Below are 25,975 nucleotides of genomic sequence, written 5' to 3'. Positions count from 1 at the left end.
CCACATTTTAAGGATTAATATTGCTCTGTGTTCACTTTTTTTTTTTTAATTTCTTCTAAAATGGTAGAGAATCTTTTTCTAAAGAAAAACTTATGGAATAATACAGGCACAAAGTTAGCAGCCTTTGTGTAATTTGTGCATCAGCGATTTCACCCACTTTGAGTCCTATTTTAAGCCAATTCCACTGCTCTATTCGACCAAATAATTAGCTATTTTGCATCAGTAACATACATCTTCACGACAACCACTGAAAGGGTTAAAATGAGATTACAGTACCTATGTCTGCAGTGGAGTACTAAATTTGGCTCAATCTGGGCTGGAGACTGTCCGAAGTTCAGGTTCACTTGATTAAACTAGAGGTGAATCTAAGGGAAATTTTTAAAGGTAGAATTTACAGAAGAAATTTAAATACAAATCAAATAAAAATTGGTGCTTTCTAATGCTTGCTGTCCTTATCCAGTAAAGTATATACAGTAGGGCCCCACTTATTCGGCAGGTTAGGCTTCAGGCTACTCCGGAAAGCAGACTTCCCTGGAAAGCAGAGCAGAACTCCATTTTTCCATTTATAAATGCATATAAATGCCAGATAACAAGTTTACACTAATATATATTAAGCTAGCAATAGAACTAGGGATTAAATAGTAAAATACACACACAGTACATTCATTATTTACCTCAAAATATTTGTAGTCTTAATGTAGGGCAAAAGGTGACCAGAAGGTGAAGGTGACCAGACTGGGTGGGTCATCGGGCTAATCCGGGGGGAGTGGATCATTGGGTTAATCCGGGGGGGAGGGCATGGACTTACTCCACATGGGTCAGTAGGCCTGTTGCAGTGTTCCTTCTTTCTTATGTTCTTATTTACTCTAAGTAGTAAGGTGTGGTAGCCCTCCTGGCCACCCCACCCACACATACTATACTACGATGCTTAAAGCTCCCTAGAGCGATAAAATGCATATACAGTAGACACATTACTTACCTTAAAGTATTTGTAGTCTTAATGGTCTTAATGTAGAAAGTCATGTGGGAGGTATGGCATCCTGCCTGGCCACTGGCACTTATGCCTACTACGACATTAAGCTCCCTAGAGCGATAAAATGCATATTTGGTACACTCATTAACCCTTAAACTGTCCAAAGGTATATCTACGTTCGCTCGCGTAGTGCTCCGAACATAGATCATTGTTTTTTTTTTTACTTTCTTTCTTGTGGGAAAAATCAAGGTCGGAGCGCTGCGCATGAAAACGTAGATCTACATTTGGACAGTTTGAGGGTTAATTTTTTTTTTTATAACAAACCGGCCGTATCCCACCAAGGCAGGGTGGCCCAAAAAGAAACACAAAAGTTTCTCTTTTTAAAGCTAGTAATTTATACAAGAGAAGGGGTTACTAGCCCCTTGCCCCCAGCATTTTAGTCGCCTCTTACAACACGCATGGCTTACGGAGGAAGAATTCTGTTCCACTTCCCCATGGAAATAAGAGGAAATAAACAAGAACAAGAACCAGAAATAAATATCAGAAAACCCAGATGGATGTGTATATATATGCTTGTACATGTATATGTAGTGTGACCTAAGTGTAAGTAGAAGCAGCAATACGTACCTGAAATCTTGCATGTTTATGAGACAGAAAAAAGGACACCAGCAGTCCTACCATCATGTAAAACAATTACAGGCTTTCGTTTTACACTCACTTGGCAGGATGGTAGTACCTGGGCGGTTGCTGTTTACCAACCTACTACCTAAAAGGGATTAATTACCTTAAAATATTTGAAGTCTTAATGTAGGGCGAGAGGTGAGTTTTATTTGTATGAAGTCAGGAAGTATGAGTAGCCAGGAAGAGCAGCCCTCCCCACCCCACCCCACCCACACATAATGTAAACAAACCAGACGAACGCATCTGGTTTTGGTCACTTCACATTGTGTACAAGTTGTCACCACGTTGATACAGTAGAATAAATAAAGAGAAACACTCCCATTCTCATGTAACACCATTTTTAGAAGAAATGACGCCCTGAGTGAAGGCATACGAAAAGAATAATTTTCTATTTTCTAGTTACCCCCAGTAATATTATAGTGTACACATTGTCTCTGATGTTGGGCTACAAGTTGCCTGGCTACCACAAGTCCTACAAGTCACCTGGCTACCACATCTCTTTTTTTTTTTTTTTAACAAGTCAGTCGTCTCCCACTGAGGCAGGGTGACCCAAAAAAGAAAGAAAATCCCCAAAAAGAAAATACTTTCATCATCATTCAACACTTTCACCACACTCACACATTATCACTGTTTTTGCAGAGGTGCTCAGAATACAACAGTTTAGAAGCATATACATATAAAGATACACAACATACCCCTCCAAACTGCCAGTATCTCAAGCCCCTCCTTTAAAGTGCAGGCATTGTACTTCCCATTTCCAGGACTCAAGTCCGACTATATGAAAATAACCGGTTTCCCTGAATCCCTTCACTAAATATTACCCTGCTCACACTCCAACAGATCGTCAGGTCCCAAGTACCATTTGTCTCCATTCACTCCTATCTAACACGCTCATGCATGCTTGCTGGAAGTCCAAGCCCCTCGCCCACAAAACCTCCTTTACCCCCTCTCTCCAACCCTTTCGAGGACGACCCCTACTCCGCCTTCCTTCCCCTATAGATTTATATGCTTTCCATGTCATTCTACTTTGATCCATTCTCTCTAAATGACCAAACCACCTCAACAACCCCTCTTCTGCCCTCTGACTAATACTCTTATTAACTCCACACCTTTTCCTAGTTTCCACACTCCGAATTTTCTGCATAATATTTACACCACACATTGCCCTTAAACAGGACATCTCCACTGCCTCCAACCGTCTCCTCGCTGCTGCATTTACCACCCAAGCTTCACACCCATAAAAGAGGGTTGGTACTACTATACTTTCATACTTTCCCTTCTTTGCCTCCATAGATAACGTTTTTGGTCTCCACATATACCTCAATGCACCACTCGCTTTTTTTCTTCATCAATTCTATGGTTAACTTCATTCTTCATAAATCCATCCGCTGACACGTCATCTCCCAAATATCTGAAAACATTCACTTCTTCCATACCCCTCCTCTCCAATTTGATATCCAATTTTTCTTTATCTTAATCATTTGATACCCTCATCACCTTACTCTTTTCTGTGTTCACTTTCAACTTTCTACTTTTACACACACTCCCAAACTCGTCCACTAGCCTTTGCAACATCTCATATTTATGTTAATTTATTCTACTGTGGGGTGTATTTAGATGGATTTAGCAAAATGTCTATATTAATGTTTTATACGATATTTAATGCTCCTTAGTGATTATTACTGTGTTGTTATCATTATTAATATGGCGTCTTCAAGACTAATAAGACACTCTTAGTGATTTTAATGTGTACCTGTATGCCGGCACAGTGTGTAAGTTTACTTAGGTACAGGTACACATACGTATAATTATCAGTTACAATAATAATGTAGGTATGTAGTCTGCCTGGGCTACATACCTACACCTACCTACATAGCTACACGATATTTAATGTGGCCCAGAGCCATATTATTATCATCAACATACCATGCTCACTGAGTTTAACCCTTTCAGGGTTTCGGCCCTACTAGTACGGCTTACACGCCAGTGTCCATGACGTACTAGTATGCATAAATTCTAGCGCCTTCAAATCTAGTGAGAGAAAGTTGGTAGGCCTACATATGAAAGAATGGGTCTATGTGGTCAGTGTGCGCAGTATAAAAAAATCCTGCAGCACACAGTGCGTAATGAGAAAAAAAACTTTGACCGTGTTTTTGGATTCAAACAGCGACTTTGCACTATATTTTTGTATGGTATTTATTGTTGTATTCTAGTTTTCTTGGTCTCATTGTATAAAATGGAAGACATATTACAGAAATTGAGATGATCTTTACTGGTTTTACAGTGAGCTCAAAGTAGCAGAAATGTTCAATTTTTACCACAGTTCAAAAGTAAACAAATCATGCTAAGCGTCCAATACACGTCAACTGGCGAGTCTAATATTTTTCACAAGTACGCTGATATTATTTATACCATTTCTACACTAATGCAGTAGTCTGCATAACAGTAAATCTTATTTTTTTTGTGAGAATAAAAATTCAAAGTGGAAAGCAAAAGAAATGTAAGAGGGGCGTGGAGACGTGACTAATGAACAGAGGAAATGTTATTTTAGTGCCAGGAATGTCTTTCTTGTTTATTCTGGACCCTATTTGGAAATTGGCATCTTTTAAAGTTTGTGTGAAACTGGCAAAATTGCTAAATTCTGACCACTGTATTGGATAGTTGAAATCAGTAAATTGGTGGTTTCTTGTATTCATTCGATAGAAAAAATGGAGTTCTAGGGAAATAGTTATGATTTCTGTCGACTAGTACATTGGAATTGGCCGAAAATAGGGCTCAAAGTGAGCAAAATCGTTGAGAACGCTAACTTTGCGAGAGCATAATTTCGTAAGTTTTCCATCAAATTTCATACTTTTGGTGTCATTATGATTGGGAAAAGATTCTCTATCTTTTCATAAGAAAAAATAATTTTTTTTTTTTTTGAAATTTGGAGGACCCTGAGAACAAGTCTTTGAGAGGGCCTGTGGACCCTGAAAGGGTTAATTGTTTCTAACAACTACCTTTAGGGGAGTGACGTAATGTTTTCCCTCTGCCCGGCTTCTACTCCTCCGTAGTATGTAAACATAAAATGTTTATATGTTATGTAACATGTTTCTTATATAATTTTGAAGAAAATATAATAGATGGGTTAATGAAAATGTCTAAATTAATGTAAAATAAGACATTTAATGTGCCCAAGAGTGATTATTATTAGTATTATGTAATGTTTTCCCACCACACTTCCATAGCATATAAACAGCATGTTTATGTGCTATGTAATGTGTTTCTTATATAATTTTGAAGAAAATATCATAGATGGATTAATGAAAATGTCTATATTGATGTAAAATTAGACATTTAATATGCCCAGGAGTGATTATTATTACATAATAAAGAGATGTGCTCATGGAAAATGTAAACAAATCGTGTGGCCTGCGCCGTATTTGAAGGACCACTTGCCGTATAGAAAGTTTTGGTCATAAGTTGAGATCGCTGTATTAGTGGAACGCCATAAGGCGAAACACCGAAAAGTGGGGCTCTACTGTTTGTACGTTTAAATCAGATGTTAAGAAAGGTTAAAAGGTTCTGAACACTAAGATTTCTTCCACAATACTGTATGATAGTTTACTTTTATTACATGCTAAACATGCCAATATAACACTCATTTTATCACTAGTAATCATGTGCAACATTATATTAAACATGTGTTAAAACTAATGGGTAAAATGGTGCTATAAACTGAAATCCCTGAGAAAATTTGATTGAATTTTCACATTGATACTCTTGTCAAGTATATGGTACCCACTGGACCACTTTTTAGCACTTGCTGTTGGTAGTAATTATGTGGTTTACCATGCATCAGCATGTACACTAGGCCTCTACTTATTCATGGTCATAATTATACTTTATAATCACTATTAAAAGAAAGAAAAGTGCAATTAAATAGTGGGAAAATTTATGGAATCAATAATTCCTGAAGCAATTCATACCCATCTCGAAAGGCATAAATTGATTAATGAATCTCAGCACGGTTTTACAAAGGGGTGTTCCTGTCTTATGAATTTACTAACTTTCTTCACTAAGGTATTTGAGGAGGTAGATCGTGGTATTGAATATGATACTGTGTATATGGACTTCAGTAAGGCTTTCAATAGAGTTCCGCATCAGAGGGTATTGAGGAAACTTAAGGCACACATAATAGAAGGAGAAATTTTTTTCCTGGGTTGAGGCATGGCTGACAAATAGGCAGCAGAGAGTTTGCATAAATGGAGAGAAATCAGAATGGTAGCACATCACAAGCGGTGTTCCACAGGGGTCAGTGTTGGGCCCCTTGTTGTTCACAATCTACATAAACGACATAGATGAGGGAATAAATAGTGACATACGCAAATTTGCTGATGACACCAAAATAGGCCGTCCAATTCATTCTAATGAGGACATTACAGCACTCCAGGATGATTTGAGTAGACTGATGCAGTGGTCGGAGAAGTGGCAGATGCAGTTTAATATAGACAAATGCAAAGTTCTAAATGTTGGACAGGAAAATAACCATGCTACATATAAACTAAATAATGTAGATCTTAATATTACGGATTGCAAAAAGGATTTAGGAGTTGTGGTTAGTAGTATTCTTAAACCAAGACAACAGTGCATTAGTGTTTGCAGTAAAGCTAACAGAATCCTTGGCTTCATAACAAGAAGTATAAATAATAGAAGTCTTCAACTCTGTATATCTTTGGTTAGGCCTCGTTTAGATTATGCAGAAAAGTTTTGGTCACCGTATTACAGAATGGATATAAATGCACTGGAAAACACACAAAGGAGAATGACAAAGTTGATCCCATGTATCAGAAATCTTCCCTATGAGGATAGACTGAGGGCCCTGAATCTGCACTCTCTAGAAAGGTGTAGAATTAGGGAAGATATGATTGAGGTGTATAAATGGAAAACAGGAATTAATAAAGGGCAAGTAAATAGCGTGCTAAAAAATATCTAATGTAGGACTCGCAGCAATGGCGTTAAATTGGAAAAATTCAGATTCAGGAAGGATATAGGAAAGCACTGGTTTGGTAATAGAGTTGTGGATGAGTGGAACAAACTCCCGAGTACCGTCATAGATGCTAAGATGTGTAGTTTTAAAAATAGGTTGGATAAATGCATGAGTAGGTGTGGGTGGGCATGAGTTGGACCTGACTAGCTTGTACTACTAGGTCGGATGCACTGCTCCTCCCTTAAATGACGTGTCTGACCTCACTAGGTCAAGGCATTGGCTTAAGCCAGTGGGAGAATTGGAGCTGCCTCACATAGGCCACTAGGCCTGCTGCAGTGTTCCTTCTTTCTTATGTTCTTTCTTCTTAAATACAAGCAAAGATTAGTAGATAGAAGTTGACATTTTCATTTTGCCTCAACAAATAGGTGGTGGTGGTGGTGGCAGCAGAGGCTGTCCTAACAAAAAAATAAACAGGAATGATTCTGGTAGGCCTTAAAAGGCATAACATTATGGTTTAGATAGACAGCTGATAATGGAAATGTATCCAGATGTTTGAGTAGCTTGTCTTCCTCACCTTTTGTGCCCTCTACCCCCCTCCACATGCTGTTGCTGCTCCCTCTCCCATCACCAACGGGACAATGTTTACACACATATTTCATCAAAATACCAAGATATACTGATGGTAATGCTGGCTACAAATATCTGCAGTGTTTAGTGTGAATGAGTTACTTTTGTATTCAAAGATATCTTCAGGAGGGAAGATAGCCTCAGCAATTTGCACAGCTGTACCTAGGTGAAGCAGTATACTTGGCACCCACACAGATCTCTTTTCTCATGCCACGATAAGCAGCATTATATTTACCTGAATTACAGAGACAGTTGCTATGCTACATAGCAGTTGTTTTCTTTCAAATACTACTTCAGAGATAAGATAATCCATCTCCTTTCCCCAACTTACCATCACCACTATCACCACCACCACCATTACCACTATCACTACTACCACTATCATTACTACCACTATCATTACTACCACTATCATTACTACCACTATCATTACTACCACTATCACTACTACCACTACCCTACTACCACTACCCTACTACCACTACCCTGCTACCACTACCCTACTACCACTACCCTGCTACCACTACCCTGCTACCACTACCCTACTACCACTACCCTACTACCACTACCCTACTACCTCTACCCTACTGCCACTACCCTACTGCCACTACCCTACTGCCACTACCCTACTGCCACTACTATTACTACCACTACTATTACTACCACTACTATTACTAGCACTACTACCACCACTACCACTACTACCACCACCACTACCACTACTACTACTACCACCACTACCACTACTATCACCACTACCACTACTACCACTACTATCACCACCACATGCTGCTAACTAAACTTCCACCACATTTTGCAGTCCCAACATTGAGAATGCTACATTAACCCTTTGACTGTTTTGGTTGTATATATACGTCTTAAGAACCAATGTGTTTGACGTATATATACTCAAAAATTCTAGCAGCTTTAAATCAAACAGGGAAAAGCTGGTAGGCCCACATGCGAGAGAATGGGTCTGTGTGATCAGTGTGCACAGCATAAAAAAAATCTTGCAGTGCGTAATGAGAAAAAAAAAACTCCTTGTTTTTGGATTAAAACACCGACTTTGAGGTGTATTTTCATACAGTATTTATGGTTGTATTCTTGTTTTCTTGGTCTCATTTGATAGAATGGTAAACCTATTATAGAAATAGAAGTGAGTTTAATTGATTTTACTATGAAAAGGATCTTGAATGGAGCTCAAAGTGGCAGAAATGTTCGATTTTTGCCGATGTTCAAGAGTAAACAAATGACGTCATTGTCCAATAAATGTCCAACTAGCCATTCTAATATGCAGTCACAAATGGGCTGACATTATTTGTACAATTATTACAATATTGCAGTAGTCTGCATAACAGTAAATCTTCTATTTTTTGTGTGAATAAAAATTCAAAATAGAAAGCAAGAGGATTATAACAGGGGCCTGGAGACATGACTGATGAACAGAGAAAATGTTATTTTAGTGCCAGGAATGTCTTCATTGTTCAATCTGGACCCTATTTTGAAACTGACATATTTTTTAATTTGCATGAAATTGGCCAAATTGCAAATTTCTGACCACTTTATTGGGTCACTGAAATCAGTAAATGGGCTATTTCTTGTACTCAGTCAGTAGAATAAATGGAGTTCTTAGGAAATAGCTGTGAGTTTGGTGGACTGGAACAATGGAATTGACCAAAAATATTTTCGCATTGGCGAAATCGCCAGTGCGTAAATATCGCTGAAGTCGCTAACTTCGCGAGAGTGTAATTCCATAAGTTTTCCATCAAATTTCATACTTTTGGTGTCATTACCATCAGGAAAAGATTCTCTATCATTTCATAAGAAAAAATAATTGTTTTTTCTTTTTTCAAATATTTTGCGACACCAGGAGACCTTTCAGGATTTGGGGTTGCGACGGTCAAAGGGTTAATGTATATTTAGAATTCTTGAAAAGAGAGCTGTTTAATAAGTGTTAAACAACTTTGTCGAGTACATTATTTGTGACCAATTACTTGCAAAATCATAAAACCTCTATTGTAAAAAACTTTTGAATGGAGAAAATTTGAACTCGCAACAAGTTAGTCCTAAGATTAGAAGTCCAGTGGTTAACCCTTTGACTGTCAAGACCCCTGCTCACAAACTTGCTCTCAGTGTCGAAGAATTTGAAAAAAAAAAAAAATTCTCATGAAATGGTAGTGAATCTTTTTCCGATGGTAATGACACCAAAAGTACGAAATTTGATTGAAAACTTGTGGAATTATGCTCTCGTGAAGTTAACGATCTAGATAATACTTACACATCAACAATTTCGCCCACTTTGAGCTCTATTTTCAGCCAATTTCATTGTTCCACTCAACCAAACTCATAGCTGTTTCTTTAGAGCTCCGTTTGTTCTATCGATTGAGTACAAGACACCGCCCTAAATATTTACCGATTTTAACTACCCAATAAAGTGGCCAGAAATTGGCAGTTTGGTCAATTTTACACAAGTTAACCCTTTGACTGTCGCAGGCCCCTTTCTGAAACTGTCATTCTATGTCGATAAATTTAAAAAAAAAAAAAAAAATTCTTATGAAATTATAGAGAATCTTTTCCCGATAGTAATGACACCAAAAGTTCGAAATTTGATCGAAAACTCACGGAATTACGCTCCCGCGAAGTTAGCAGTCTCGGCGACATATGCGTATCGGGGATTTCACCGACTTTGAGCCCTGTTTTCAGCCAATTCCGTTGTTCCAGTTGACCAAACTCATAGCTATTTCTTTAGAGCTCCATTTTATCTATCAGCTGAGTACAAGAAACCGCCCATTTACCAATTTGAACTACCCAATATAGTGGTCAGAAATTGGCAATTTGGCCAATTTCACGCAAATTAAAAAATATGCCAATTTCAAAATAGGGTCCAGAATAAACAAGGTAGACATTCTTGGCACTAAAATAACATATCCTCTGTTCATTAATCACATCTCTAGGCCCCTCTTATATTATTATTGCTTTCTATTTTGATTTTTTATTCATACAAAAAAATACAAAATTTACTGTTATGCAGACTACTGCATTATTGTAAAAATGGTATAAATAATATCAGTGCACTAGTGAAAGAATATTAGACTCCCCAGTTGACGTGTATTGGACGTGTGGTGTGATTTGTTTACTCCTGAACATTGGTAAAAATCGAACATTTCCGCTACTTTGAGCTCAGTTTCAAGGTCGTTTTCATCGTCAAAGTAATGAAAATCATCTCTATTTCTGTAATATGTTTTCCATTTTATCACCTAAGACCATGAAAATGCGAATACATTGTACAACGATAAATACTATACGAAAATACACCTCAAAGTCGGCGTTTTAATCCAAAAAAATTATTAGTTTTTTTTCTCATTACGCACTGTGGGCTGCAGGATTTTTTTTTTATGTGATGCACACTGACCACACAGACCCATTCTCTCACATGTGGGCCTACCAGCTTTCTCCCGCTTGATTTGAAGCTGCTAGAATTATTGAGTATATATACGTCAGAAACGGGTGCGTAAGACGTATTTATACTGCGTAAACAGTCAAAGGGTTAAAAAAGATACCAATTTCAAAATAGAGTCCACAATGAACAATGCAGACATTCCTGACACTAAAATAACATTTTCTCTGTTCATCAGTCATGTTTCCTGGCCCCTCTTATATTACTCTTGCTTTCTATTTTGAATTTTTATTCACACTGTTGTGCAGACTACTACATTATTGTAATGATTGTAGTCTTAATGTAGGGTGTGAGGTGAGTAAATGAGATTAAATGAATAAACGAGAGAAAGAGAGAATGAGTACGTGAGTGAGTAATATGTTCGCGAGTTTTGTAAAGAAACCAGCCAGACACTTATGGTTTTAGTTATAATAATAATGTAGGTATCTAGTCTGCCTGGGCTACATACCTGCACCTAGCTACATAGTATGTTTATATGCTATGTAACATGTTTCTTATATAATTTTGAAGAAAATATCATAGATGGGTTAATGAAAATGTTTATATTAACATTTTATACGATATTTAATGCGCCTCAGAGTGATTATTATTGTGATTTTTAATAAAGTGATTTTAATGTGTACCAGCATAGTAAGTTTACTTAGGTACGGGTACACATAAGTATAATTATCAGAGTTATAATAATAATATAGGTATATAGTCCGCCTGGGTTACATACCAACACCTACATACATAGCAAGTTTATATAAACATAGCATGTTTATATGCTATGTAATGTGTTTCTTATATAATTTTGAAGAAAATATCATGGATTAATGAAAATGTCTATTTTGATGTGATTATTATTACATAATAGAGAGATGTACTCACAGTGAATGTAAACAAACCGGGTGGTGCATGCCATATAGAAAGTTTTGGTCATAATTTGAAATTGCCGTATTAGTGGAATGCTGTAAGGCGAAACGTCGTAAAGCAGGGCCCTACTGTATACACACACACAGTAACTGGACATGTTCCTAGAAGTGCTGCAGGTTGTGGAACCCTTTGAAACATGGTGTCATGCACAGCGGTGTTTTACACTCCTTACACATAAAACAAGTGTCTGCATTTTTGTGGGCTTTTTTTTTTTTTTTTTGTATGTGCACAGACAAATCACCTCTTCTGAGCATTTTTTTTCATAGTAAGAGGCAGTTGTATTAGGTAGTGATCACCAGGCCTCAGACAAGAGGGTATTTGATGACAATTTTGTGGGCGGTTTTCTATTGCAGGTACTTGGTACTTGGTACTTGAATATTATTTGATGACAAACAAAATTTGCCATATGGTGGTTTGTTTCTGGTCCTTATCTTATATATATTATAAGTATTGAGCATGGAAGTGTCCAGAAGATGGAAAAAATTTTTTATGTACCACTTATAACTCTTGTGAACACAGTCAGCAAACCCAATCTGCATGTCACATTTGTCCACTGAATGCAAAATGAGGGTGTAGTCCATCACAGCTGCAGGTTTTAGAATGGGTTCCTTGGTCTCACTATTCTGCCTGCCACTGTCTCATTTCATTTCGGTGAACTGATGTCAACAGTGTGACACCTCGTTTGTCATGCCACCGAAATGCCTTGATGTCAGTGGCAGCAAACGCCTTCACCTCACCTCTAAGAGTGCCTGAGTCGAACCTAGGCATATGCTTACGATTTGCACGCACTGTACCACACATATCTGTCATGTTCACTCGCAAAAAATCACTGAGTAAGGGACGTTGTGTACCAGTTATCAGTATATAATGTGTGCCCCTTACCAAGATAAGGTTCCATCATTGTTTTAACCACATCACCAGAGATACCCAATAATTTCCTGGTATCTGGCAATGTATTACTTCCAGTGTACACAGTAATATCCAATACAAGACCATTGTAGCAATCACAAAGTACAAAGAACTTTATACCAAAGCGTTTCCTCTTCCTTGGTATATACTTCTTGAACGACAGTCTACCTTTGAACAAAATCAAAGACTCGTCAGAAACATGCTTTCTGAAGGGATAAAAATACATCGAGAATTTCTGTTTCAGATACACGAACACATTACTAATCTTATATAACCTGTCTTTTCTGTCAGGCCTCTTTTGTCTGAGAAGTGTAGCATATATATGTAATAGTAAAACAAATCGATTCACTGGTATTATATCACTGAAAGCTGGGGTTGAAATCAGGCAGCCTGTTGACCAGTATGATTTGACACTGTGCTTATACACATGTGGCATAAGCATTATTGTGCCAAACAAAAGATACATCTCAGACACAGTTGTCTCCTTCCACTGGTGTAGGCGTGATCATGATGAAAGAATTATTTGCCATGGTGTAATCAAAGTATGTGTTGCTTTCCCTGACAATAATTTCCATCAGGGGTTCATCAAACAATAACTCGAAACATTCCAGTTCAGTGGCATTGTTCCCAAGTGTACAAGTTAGCCATATTCCACTTTGATTTTCATCAAAGTGATGGGGATTGGGAGCAAAATTGGCACCTTGCTGCCAATCCCGGATGAGGTCTGCTGGTGGGTACTGGATATTGACAGGTGGTTGTGGTTGCGCAGGTTGGTGTGGTGAGTGGGTGGGAGAAGGTGGGCTTTGTTGTAGCTGAGCTGAGTCAGCGGTGTGGATACCAGCATGGGCCGCTGCTGGTGCCTCATGGCACTTGGCACCACCACCATCTGATGATGCATGCACATTATCCATCCCAATTGTAACAATATCATCTTCATTTTTACTATCTGTTTCTGTTGTACAGCCATGGGATGTACTCCGAGATGTACTCCTTTCCCTTGGAATAGCATATGACACACTACCAGAGCTCATGTAGCGTCGTATATACTGACGCTTCACTGGAGAATATTCCACTTCACTCTCACTACTGGAACTATTTTCAAGAGCTTGGATATCATATTCACTATCACTATCAGCACCACGGCTCACATCTGAGTCCTGGACACAGGAAAATACAAGTTTTCCCTTTCGATATGATACAACTGAACATGAACAAGATGGCCCTGCATCTAAGGTGGAAGTTTGAGGGTCGTCTGGGTTTTCATCATTACAGTATTACTGGTATTATGCTCATTACTTTCGGTCACAAACTCCTGAAAACCATGAAATTCATCTTCACTGACACTTCCATCTGTGTTAGAACTATCACTTGGGAACAAAAGAATCCCGGTTCACCGGGGAGTGAGGAGTTTCTTACCGCAAGGCATGGTAAACAAGGTGTACTGAAATGGCGTTCCCACAATGCAATGCGGGTGCCCCAATTTTTTTCCTACTGCACACACTCACCATGCAGACCCATTTTCTCACATGTAGGCCTACCAGCTTTCTCCTGCTCGATTTGAAAGCACTAGAATGTTGGCATATAAGTACAGCAGCCATGCATGTATGGCACTGACCCTCAAAGGGTTAAAACGTAGTGGAATGCTTAGCCTGACATCACTCCACTTGGAATATACAATATATATATTAGTGAAATACTTGTTTTTTTATTCTACTTTTTTATTACTTTGGTCTTCTAACACTGTGTACAAGGAATACTTATAATTTTACAGTTGTTTCAAGGTGTAATACTCCTCAGATCTTGGAAACAAGTCAATAACCCAAGTTATTGAGTTATTCTCAGTCAAATCTACAGGAAGGCCCCACTTATACGGCTGGTTAGGTTCCAGGTTACCGCCGTAAAGCGGAAACCGCCGTAAAGTGGAACACCCTTTTTTTCCACTTACAAATGCATACAAACACTAGATAACAAGTTTACACTAACATATATTAAGTTAGCAATAGAACCAGGCATCAAAAAACAATAAAAAGTACAATACACACATAGTGCACTCATTACTTACCTTAAAATATTTATAGTCTTAATCTAGGGTGAGACAAGTAGTATTTATTGTAAGAAATCAAGTGTGGTATGTATGGTAGTCAGCCAGGCTACCATACCAGGCCACCCCACCCACACATACAATTCTATGATATTTAAGCATCCCAGAGCGATAAAATGTATATACAGTTCACTCATTACTTACCTTAAAATATAGGGTGAGATGAGTAGTATTTATTGTAAAAAATCAAGTGTGGTATGTATGGTGGTCAGCCGGGCTACCATACCAGGCCAACCCACCCACACATATATTCCATGATATTTAAGCATCCCAGAGCGATAAAATGTATATACAGTTCACTCATTACTTACCTTAAAATATTTGTAGTCTTAGTGTAGGGTCAGGAGTAAGTAAATGAGATAAAACGAATAAATGAGAGAGAGAAAGAATGAGTGCATGAGAGAGGACAGGCGCAGAGTTATATAAACAAACCAGGCGAAGGTAAGTTTTGTAAACGAAGTGTACACGTCTGGTTTGTGTACAAGTTACATTGTGTACAGGTTGTCTCTACATTGATACGGTAGAATAAATAAAGAAGAACACTCCCATTCTCATGTAACATCATTTTAAGAAGAAATGATGCTCTGAGTGAAGGCAATGGAAATAAGTCACTCTGTCTGACTTTTTTGGGTTATCCTAGGTTCTCTACACATATGTTGTTATGTATGATAATCTATGTAACTGTATTTGTGTATACCTGAATAAACTTACTTACATACATACGAAAGGAATAATTTTCTACAGTTACCCCCAGTAACACATTTTCTCTTATGTTAGATTAGAGAAAATGTTATTCTTGGCATCACTTGTACAAGTTATCTGGCTACGACATCTCATATTTATGTTTATTTATTCTATTGTAGGGTGTATTTATCATCTTTTTATGTTATGTATCGTGTTTATTATATAATTTTGAAAAAATATCATGGATGGATTAATGAAAATGTGTATACAGTGGACCCCCGCTTAACGATCACCTCCAAATGCGACCAATTATGTAAGTGTATTTATGTAAGTGCGTTTGTACGTGTATGTTTGGGGGTCTGAAATGTACTAATCTACTTCACAATATTCCTTATGGGAAAAAATTCGGTCAGTACTGGCACCTGAACATACTACTGGAATGAAAAAAGTTCGTTAACCGGGGGTCCACTGTATTAACGTAATATACAACATTTAATAAGACTCGGTGATTATTATTATTATTATTAGCATTTCTAATATGGCGTCACTTGTGCAAGTCGTCTGCTACCACATCTCATATTTATGTTTATTTATTCTATTGTGGGGTGTATTTATCATCTTTTTATGTTATGTATCGTGTTTATTATATAATTTTGAAAAAATATCATAGATGGATTAATGAAAATGTGTATTTAACGTAATATACGACATTTAAATGAGACGATGATTATTATTATCATTACTAATATGACGTCTGGAGACATAAGACACTCTTACTGATTTTAATGTGTACCTGCATGCCAGCACAGTATGTAAGTTTATTTAAGTACAGGTATACATAAGTATAATTATCAGAGTATATATAAAATATGAAATAACTTTTAAAAACATTTGAAATTTTGGAGTTTCCAGACAAAATGGAGAGACTTAGTGCTTACTGAGCTCACGAAGAATGTAAACAAACAAGGTGGGGCGCGGTGACCGTATTAGAAAGTCAGGTGGGGGGAGCCGTATAGCGAGTTTTGGTCATAATTTGAAATGACCGTATTAGCGGAACGCCGTAAAGTGAAACGCCGTAAAGCGGGGCCTTCCTGTACTTAGTTTGCTATGTGGCTCAATTCCACTGTTTAGTATCATGACATTGTAATAAATTTGGACTGAATAAGTTATCTTTATGCCACTTTCACACCCTGTTTGCTGGTAGGGAAGCTGGTGGTGGAACAACAGTTCCTGATTTCATTGTTTACTTGTGCTAGTTAGGTATATTAACAAGCTATTTCTTTCTGCAGCATAAAAAATATAGTTTTACATGTAATAAAATATTGTTAAGCACAAAGGAAGCCACTAGCATGCGGAGCATTTTGGGTAGGCTAGTACGAATGTTTACAGACTTCTTAAGAATTAGTCATTGGTCATTGAGTAGGTATATAAGCATAAATTTAGGCATTTAAAATAGTACAAACAAGATAACAATAATTTCTTTGAGGTTGAATTATGATTACAAGTAATGAGATTAAGAATATTGAGATTTATCGACACATTTGTGGTTGAGTAAATTGTTAATAACATTTGACTCATTAAACATTTAAATTGGTGTAATTATTTGGCATATTTAACACCTTTAACAGATTTAAATGGTGCTAGAATACATTAGTGAAAAAGATCAAAAAATATTGTCAAGTGGCAGATTTGAAGGTACAAAAAATTGTGCTTATGAGTACATCAGACACTTTGATATTACTTGCTTAATAGTGCACTGGACACAGTTAAAAGGTTAAAAGAAGAAAGATAAAAGGTGGAGGTGAACAGATCAGTTGATGACTACACTAACATGGATGTTGGTATGATTGGTATACTGACATGTAACTACTAGTTAGTTAGCCATGTATTGTAGTTAGCAGGAAAAGTTTCTGCCCCACATAAACAGCAGTTACTATTCTTGTTATAATTAAGCATTATTTCAGCATGTTTTAATACTTAATAATAGGGACAAATTCTAAAGTAATGCATTATTGTGTATGCAAATCAGAAAGTGTATAATACAGGTAAGTTATAAGATATATAGTACTTGAATTTATATTGGGCAAAAAAAGCTTTTGAGTTTTCTCACTTGCTTTATTTTATTTATTTGTAAAATTAGTTATGGAACATTTATAATACCATATTTCCCTTGGATTATATATAACCTTAAAATAATTTGAATTAGCATTATTTCCAGCTTAACGTACATGGATTTAAGTATAAAGTAGTGAAGAGTGAGCAGGCTTGCCTATGCCACCTGGGTGGGTATTCCCCCTGTGCCCAGTACCCAGCACAGGTGATAGACGGTCACAAACATGCCACCAACCTTGAGTGCTTTCCTTTATACACAGTATATATTACTCCAGTTTGCCTTGTATATGCTGAAGTTTTGTCATATCAGTATTTTGCCATAACTGGATTTAGTTAATGTAAATGTTTAAGAGGATGGTGGTATGTCTTATGGAGGGCGCCACACGGGTCAGCTTCCCGGGTACTATAGTACCGTAGCCCTTAATGACCGTTGGTCTTCCCATTTTTCTGCAGCAACCAGGCCAGTCACTGGCATCACCGCAGCAGGCCATTGGTGAACTCGTGAGCCACTTCACATAATAGGGCGCATCGACCCAGATCTCGGTATTATGCGGTCATCTACTTGTTCTTCTGCCCCAACATGAGTTCTCACTCATTTGAGTGCTCAGTCAGCGCGGGGGACTGCCAAAACCCATACTGCTTGTTAAAGTAGCCAACAGCTCTATAATAGTTAATTTGGATTATAATTGGCATTCTAATGATATTGCCAATGAATATCTGATCATTATCTGATTGATAAGAATTTTCAATTATCTGATCTTCCCATTTAATTTTTTGCTTCCAAGATTTTATTACCCTCAAAGTTTAAATGTCAGTTAGATAAGTAAGTCATAGTCTCTCATTAATATAAGCAAAGTATATTATAGGCTGCAGATAAAGTCTCTTATACCAAATTACAGATTTTAAGAATGCTGACATTATTTTTGTATTGTAGTTAAATGAGCATTTTAAATTTATTTAATAGAACAGATTCATTCTCCTTTAATCTTCAGTTGGTTATGTAGTTATATAAAATATTCACTTATTAAGAGTGCTGCTTAAAATGTATGGTATAATAAGCTTTTGTTATTGATAAATTAAGTATGAGTGTTTACTGTACTATCATTTATATTATACAGTATATGTTAGGTAAAGACAATAGTTCATACTATCATTTATATTATTCAATATTGGTTAGGTAAAGACATTGGTTCACCATACAATTTGTTTTTATTTTACAGTTTGTGTTGGGGAAAGACAATGTTTACCACTGAAAAGTCATTAAAAAATGTCAAAGTTGAATCTCCAAATTTATTCAGATTTCTTTACTTTAAAATAAGAGGTATGCAAGGGTCTTGCATTGATACTTGTCATACCCACAAGAGACATTGTTGTTGACAAACTTAAGTAAAACCTTTACTCTATTCATAAAATTAGATATCTAGAGTAAATATTAAACAAAAAATAATATCTCTTTTGTAAATTTTGATTTGTAGAAATTTTTTTTAGTGGTTTTACTGCTGAACAAATTTCCTCATCTCCATGTAAATCAAGTAGTATCACTATTTAGTTCTCACTTCCTTCACTCATTTGTGAATATTGGGTGATGAATAAACTAATGTAATGGACCCTCAATACTCCACTCAGGATTATATCTTGAAATAGAAACATCTAGGAATCTCTTCTAATATTTATTAACTTGTATGTGAAAAAGTGATACAAATTCAAAGAACATATTATAAGACAAACATAATTGTGAGTTGTCTTAGTTTTTTCTTAGTTTATCTGTTTACACTACATTATCAGGATAAGGAATATCTTGGCATTTTTAGTGTATTCTATATTGTAAATTTTTGTGTTGGTCAGCCATTTGCCACTATCTTGTGTTTAGTGCCCCACATAATCTAAGAATGAAAAAAGAAATATTCATTAAAAAATTAGAAGCAGTCTTGTTTATATCTTAGTATTTTTATAGTCATGTTATATACAGTATATATATATATGCTTAGTATAGTTTTCCTTTTATTGTCAGCAATCATCTAAGAGTACTCTAAAACATGAGAATGTTGGGCTCTTTTCTATGCATATAGTGCTTTATTTATTGCACCAACAGTTACAATTAAGTGCTAGGTATGTTTTTCACTTTTTTAAATAGTTCATTTGTTAAAGTATTTAAAAAGTAATCCAGCATTTTAAAATCTGCAATTAGAAAAATAGGCCTTACAGGCAGCCATTAAATTCCTTGTTTTAGGTTGAGCTGGGTAAGTGGCAGTCCTACTGCAGCCTGACCCCCAGGGGTGACAATTGTGGCTGGCCAAATTGAGCCATAAAGTTCATCACAGCGTGTGGCATGGTCCCACGCTCCCCTGGGGGGGGCACCAGGCTCCCGGGGCTGAAATCTGGCAGAAGTGCAGGCAATGCTCGGCGCACTGTGCATCATGCTGGATGTAAAGCTTTCTGGCGGGCTGCACATGCTTGGAGATTATTGCTGTTTTCTAATTTTGGAAATTATTAAAATTTAAAAACCTTAATCCTTTAAATATTGCATATTTTACGAGTTTAATTAGGCTTCTGAAATTTAAAATAATGTAATTTTGTAGTAATATTTCAAATTAGGGTACCTTTCATTGGGGATTCCATATTCTACTTTGTTAAGGTATTCTAATGAATCTCCAGGCGTGTGTGATAGCGCTAGTTCCCTGATGTCACAACTTGGTGGGGAAGCCAGTACAGGGCAGCCACTGTACCCTTTTTAGTGCCCCAAAGTATCATTTGAAGATACTTTTAACCACAAAACAGGGTCCATGACCTATCCTGTGTTGGAATTCAGCACCCCCTCTGTTGTTGACATCACTGTAATTTTCTGTGCTTAATTGTATTTATTATCCCAACAGGACCTGTACTTTTCACGGAAGAACTTCAAGCGTCCTGAGCTTCAAGTGTCTCCTCATCGCACTTTTGAAGAAGAGGCCTCAATCTTGGACCAGTTCTTTCCAGGTAATGATAAATCAGAATACTTCATAATTATTTTGAATCAAGTGTTGATGAAAATTAAAGGGTAATCCTATATGTGGTAATGTAATTAGACCATTCATTTTTATGACCAAAGTTTTTAACCCTTTGGGGGTCGGCAGGTCCCCTCAGAGACTTGTTCTCAGGGTCGGCCAAATTTAAAAAAAAAATTATTTTCTCTTATGAAAAGATAGAGAATCTTCTCCCGATCATAATGACATCAAAAGTATGAAATTTGATGGAAAACTTAGGGAAATATGCTCTTGCGAAGTTAGCGGTCTCGACGATGTTTACGCATCGGCGATTTTGCCCACTTTGAGCCCTATTTTCTGCCAATTCCAGTGTACTAGTCGACAAAAATCATAACTATTTCGCTAGAACTCCATTTTTACTATCGAATGAGTACAAGAAACCACGCATTTACCGATTTCAACTATCCAATACAGTGGTCAGAATTTAGCAATTTTGCCAATTTCACACAAATTTCAAAAGATGCCAATTTCTGAATAGAGTCTAGAATAAACAAGAAAGACATTCCTGGCACTAAAATAACATTTCCTCTGTTCATTAGTCACATTCCCACGCCCCTCTTACATTCTTTTGCTTTCCACTTTGAATTTTTATTCTCACAAAAAAATAGAAGATTTACTGTTATGCAGACTACTGCATTGGTGTAGAAATGGTATAAATAATATCAGCGCACTTGTGAAAGAATATTAGACTCACCAGTTGACGTGTATTGGACGCTTAGCATGGTTTGTTTACTTTTGATCTTTGGTAAACATTGAACATTTCTGCTACTTTGAGCTCAATTTCAAGGTACTTTTTATTGTAAAATCAGTCAAAATCATCTCAATTTCTGTAATATGTCTTCCATTCTATAAAATGAGATCAGGAAAACTAGAATACAGCAATAAATACCATACAAAAATACAGTGCAAAGTCGCTGTTTTAATCCAAAAACACGGTCAAAGTTTTTTTTTTTCTCATTACGCACTGTGCGCTGCAGGATTTTTTTTATACTGTGCACACTGACCACATTCTTTCATATGTAGGCCTACCAGCTTTCTCTCACTAGATTTGACGGCGCTAGAATTTATGCGTACTAGTACGTTCAGAAACCCTTACGTGTAAGCCGTACTAGTACGGCCAAAACCCCGAAAGGGTTAAGCATGTGCAAGATTATTGTGATTATGGAAGTATAAACTTAATTTATGCATTGGATGTTTTAACAAGAACCCTGAGATTTTGGGAAATGTTGAGTGAATGCGTGGGGAGTTTTGAATCAAGTGTGAGAGTAATGGTGGTTGGGGATTTCAATGCTAAAGTGGGTAAAAATGTTATGGAGGGAGTAGTAGGTAAATTTGGGGTGCCAGGGGTAAATGTAAGTGGGGAGCCTTTAATTGACCTATGTGTAGAAAGAGATTTGGTAATAAGCATTCTGGCCACAGTTTCTTCCAAGCAGAGTTCAAGGTCTTCTTAGTCACTCCCTCCCAAGCCTTACCTATAAGGTTTACACAATTGAGGATATTAAAGTGCTCTCTCCAAAACTCTCTTAGAGTCAGTTGAGTTTCTGAGGTCACTACAAAGCACCTTTCAAACAGAGCTTTTGTGTACAGTTTTTTGAAGTTTGCAATAACCTGCTGGTCCATGGGCTGCAGGAGAGGAGTGGTATTAGGAGGCAAAAACTTCACCTTAATGAAGCTCATGTCCCCATAAAGTCGCTCTGCCACGTCTGTAGGATGACCAGGGGCATTGTCTAACACCAGGAGGCACTTAAGTTCTAATTTCTTTTCAGTTAGATAATCTTTCACATTGGGGGCAAATGCATGGTGTAACCAGTTATAGAAAAAGTCCCTAGTGACCCATGCCTTACTGTTTGCCCTCCACAGCACACACAAATTATCCTTGAGGACATTCTTTTGCCTGAACGCTCTGGGAGTTTCAGAGTGATACACTAATAAAGGCTTAACTTTGCAATCACCACTAGCATTGGCACACATCAACAAAGTAAGCCTGTCTTTCATAGGCTTATGTCCTGGGAGTGCCTTTTCCTCCTGAGTAATGTAGGTCCTGCTTGGCATTTTCTTCCAGAACAGGCCTGTTTCATCACAATTAAACACTTGTTCAGGTTTCAGTCCTTCACTGTCTATGTACTCCTTGAATTCCTGCTCATATTTTTCAGCCGCTTTGTGGTCCGAACTGGCAGCCTCACCATGCCTTATCACACTATGGATGCCACTACGCTTCACGCTTCTTAAATCTCTCAAACCAACCTTTGCTGGCCTTAAATTCACTCACATCATCACTAGTTGCAGGCCTTTTTTTAATTAAATCCTCATGCAACTTCCTAGCCTTTTCACATATGATCGCTTGAGAGACGCTATCTCCTGCTAGCTGTTTTTCATTTATCCACACCAATAAGAGTCTCTCAACATAATACATATTTTATGAAAAAGAGGATAAATAAATATACAAGGTATGATGTAGCACATAATGAAAGTATGTAGTTTATTAGATTATGTATTGGTGGATAAAAGGTTGATTGGTAGGCTCCAGGATGTACATGTTTATAGAGGGGCAACTGATATATTGGATCATTATTTAGTTGTAGCTACAGTTAGAGTAAGAGGTAGATGGGAAAAGAGAAAGGTGGCAACAACAAGTAAGAGGGAGGTGAAAGTGTATAAACTAAGGGAGGAGGAAGTTCGGGTGAGATATAAGCGACTATTGGCAGAAAGGTGGGCTAGTGCAAAGATGAGTAGTTGGGGGGTTGAAGAGGGTTGGAATGGTTTTAAAAATGCAGTATTAAAATGTGGGGCAGAAGTTTGCGGTTATAGGAGGGTGGGGGCAGGAGGAAAGAGGTGTGATTGGTGGAATGATGAAGTAAAGGGTGTGATAAAAGAGAAAAAGGTAGCTTATAAGAGGTTTTTACAAAGCAGAAGTGTTATAAGAAGAGCAGAGTATATGGAGAGTACAAGAAAGGTAAAGAGAGTGGTGAGAGAGTGCAAAAGGAGAGCAGATGATAGAGTGGGAGAGGCACTGTCAAGAAATTTTAATGAAAATAAGAAAAAATTTTGGAGTGAGTTAAACAAGTTAAGAAAACCTAGGGAAAGTATGGATTTGTCAGTTAAAAACAGTAGGGGAGGTAGTAGATGGGGAGATGGAGGTATTAGGTAGATGGCGAGAATATTTTGAGGAACTTTTAAATGTTAAGGAAGAAACAGAGGCAGTAATTTCATCCACTGGTCAGGGAGGTATACCATCTTTTAGGACTGAAGAAGAGCAGAATGTAAGTGTGGGGGAGGTACGTGAGGCATTATGTAAAATGAAAGGGGGTAAAGCAGCTGGAACTGATGGGATCATGACAGAAATGTTAAAAGCAGGGGGGGATATAGTGTTGGAGTGGTTGGTACTTTTGTTTAATAAATGTATGAAAGAGGGGAAGGTGCCTAGGGATTGGCAGAGAGCATGTATAGTCCCTTTATATAAAGGGAAAGGGGACAAAAGAGACTGTAAAAATTATAGAGGAATAAGTTTACTGAGTATACCAGGAAAAGTGTACGGTAGGGTTATAATTGAAAGAATTAGAGGTAAGACAGAATGTAGGATTGCGGATGAGCAAGGAGGTTTCAGAGTGGGTAGGGGATGTGTAGATCAAGTGTTTACATTGAAGCATATATGTGAACAGTATTTAGATAAAGGTAGGGAAGTTTTTATTGCATTTATGGATTTAGAAAAGGCATATGATAGAGTGGATAGAGGAGCAATGTGGCAGATGTTGCAAGTATATGGAATAGGTGGTAAGTTATTAAATTCTGTAAAGAGTTTTTATGAGGATAGTGAGGCTCAGGTTAGGGTGTGTAGAAGAGAGGGAGACTACTTCCCGGTAAAAGTAGGTCTTAGACAGGGATGTGGTGTAATGTCACCATGGTTGTTTAATATATTTATAGATGGGGTTGTAAAGGAAGTAAATGCTAGGGTGTTCGGGAGAGGGGTGGGATTAAATTTTGGGGAATCAAATTCAAAATGGGAATTGACACAGTTACTTTTTGCTGATGATACTGTGCTTATGGGAGATTCTAAAGAAAAATTGCAAAGGTTAGTGGATGAGTTTGAGAATGTGTGTAAAGGTAGAAGAAAGTGAACATAAAAAAGAGTAAGGTGATGAGGGTGTCAAATGATTTAGATAAAGAAAAATTGGATATCAAATTGGGGAGGAGGAGTATGGAAGAAGTGAATGTTTTCAGATACTTGGGAGTTGACGTGTCGGTGGATGGATTTATGAAGGATGAGGTTAATCATAGAATTGATGAGGAAAAAAAGGTGAGTGGTGCATTGAGGTATATATGGAATCAAAAAGCATTATCTATGGAGGCAAAGAAGGGAATGTATGAAAGTATAGTAGTACCAACACTCTTATATGGGTGTGAAGCTTGGGTGGTAAATGCAACAGCGAGGAGACGGTTGGAGGCAGTGGAGATGTCCTGTTGAAGGGCAATGTGTGGTGTAAATATTATGCAGAAAATTCGGAGTGTGGAAATTAGGAAAAGGTGTGGAGTTAATAAAAGTATTAGTCAGAGGGCAGAAGAGGGGTTGTTGAGGTGGTTTGGTCATTTAGAGAGAATGGATCAAAGTAGAATGACATGGAAAGCATATAAATCTATAGGGGAAGGAAGGCGGGGTAGGGGTCGTCCTCGAAAGGGTTGGAGGGAGGGGGTAAAGGAGGTTTTGTGGGCAAGGGGCTTGGACTTCCAGCAAGCGTGCGTGAGCGTGTTAGATAGGAGTGAATGGAGACGAATGGTACTTGGGACCTGACGATCTTTTGGAGTGTGAGCAGGGTAATATTTAGTGAAGGGATTCAGGGAAACCGGTTATTTTCATATAGTCGGACTTGAGTCCTGGAAATGGGAAGTACAACGCCTGCACTTTAAAGGAGGGGTTTGTGATATTGGCAGTTTGGAGGGATATGTTGTGTATCTTTATGCTTCTAAACTGTTGTATTCTGAGCACCTTTGCAAAAACAGTGATAATGTGCGAGTGTGGTGAAAGTGTTGAATGATGATGAAAGTATTTTCTTTTTGGGGATTTTCTTTCTTTTTTGGGTCACCCTGCCTAGGTGGGAGATGGCCGACTTGTTGAAAAAAAAAAAAAATTAAGTTTAACAATATGGCATTAACCCTTTGACTGTTTCGGTCATATATATACGTCTTACGAGCCACTGTGTTTGACGTATATATACTAAATAATTCTAGCGGCTTCAAATCAAGCAGGAGAAAGCTGGTAGGCCCACATGTGAAAGAATGGGTCTGTATGGTCATTGTGCACCATATAAAAAAATCCTGCAGCACGCAGTGCATAATGAGAAAAAAAACTCTGACCATGTTTTTGGATTAAAACGCCGAATTTGTGGTGTATTTTCATATAGTATTTATGGTTGTATTCTCATATTCATGGTCTCATTTGATAGAATGGAAAACATATTATAGAAATAGAGGTGATTTGATTGGTTTTACTATGAAAAGAACCTTGAAATGGAGCTCAAAGTAGGGGAAA

At 37.4% G+C, this 25,975-nt stretch overlaps 1 protein-coding gene across 1 annotated transcript in view; it reads left to right on the top strand.

The window, feature by feature from the left end:
* Positions 1–25,975, top strand: part of SamDC (S-adenosylmethionine decarboxylase) — a 123,708-nt gene that overhangs the window by 34,075 nt on the left and 63,658 nt on the right. The window contains exon 4 of the mRNA XM_053771031.2: positions 20,302–20,404. Within this exon, the coding sequence (XP_053627006.1) occupies positions 20,302–20,404 (103 nt within the window). The remainder of the gene's footprint in view (positions 1–20,301; positions 20,405–25,975) is intronic.

Source organism: Cherax quadricarinatus, chromosome 5 (genome assembly GCF_038502225.1).
Source record: "Cherax quadricarinatus isolate ZL_2023a chromosome 5, ASM3850222v1, whole genome shotgun sequence".
NCBI lineage: Eukaryota > Metazoa > Arthropoda > Malacostraca > Decapoda > Parastacidae > Cherax > Cherax quadricarinatus.
Note: the sequence above shows the minus strand (reverse complement) of the source record. Positions and strands in the feature narration are given on the sequence as shown.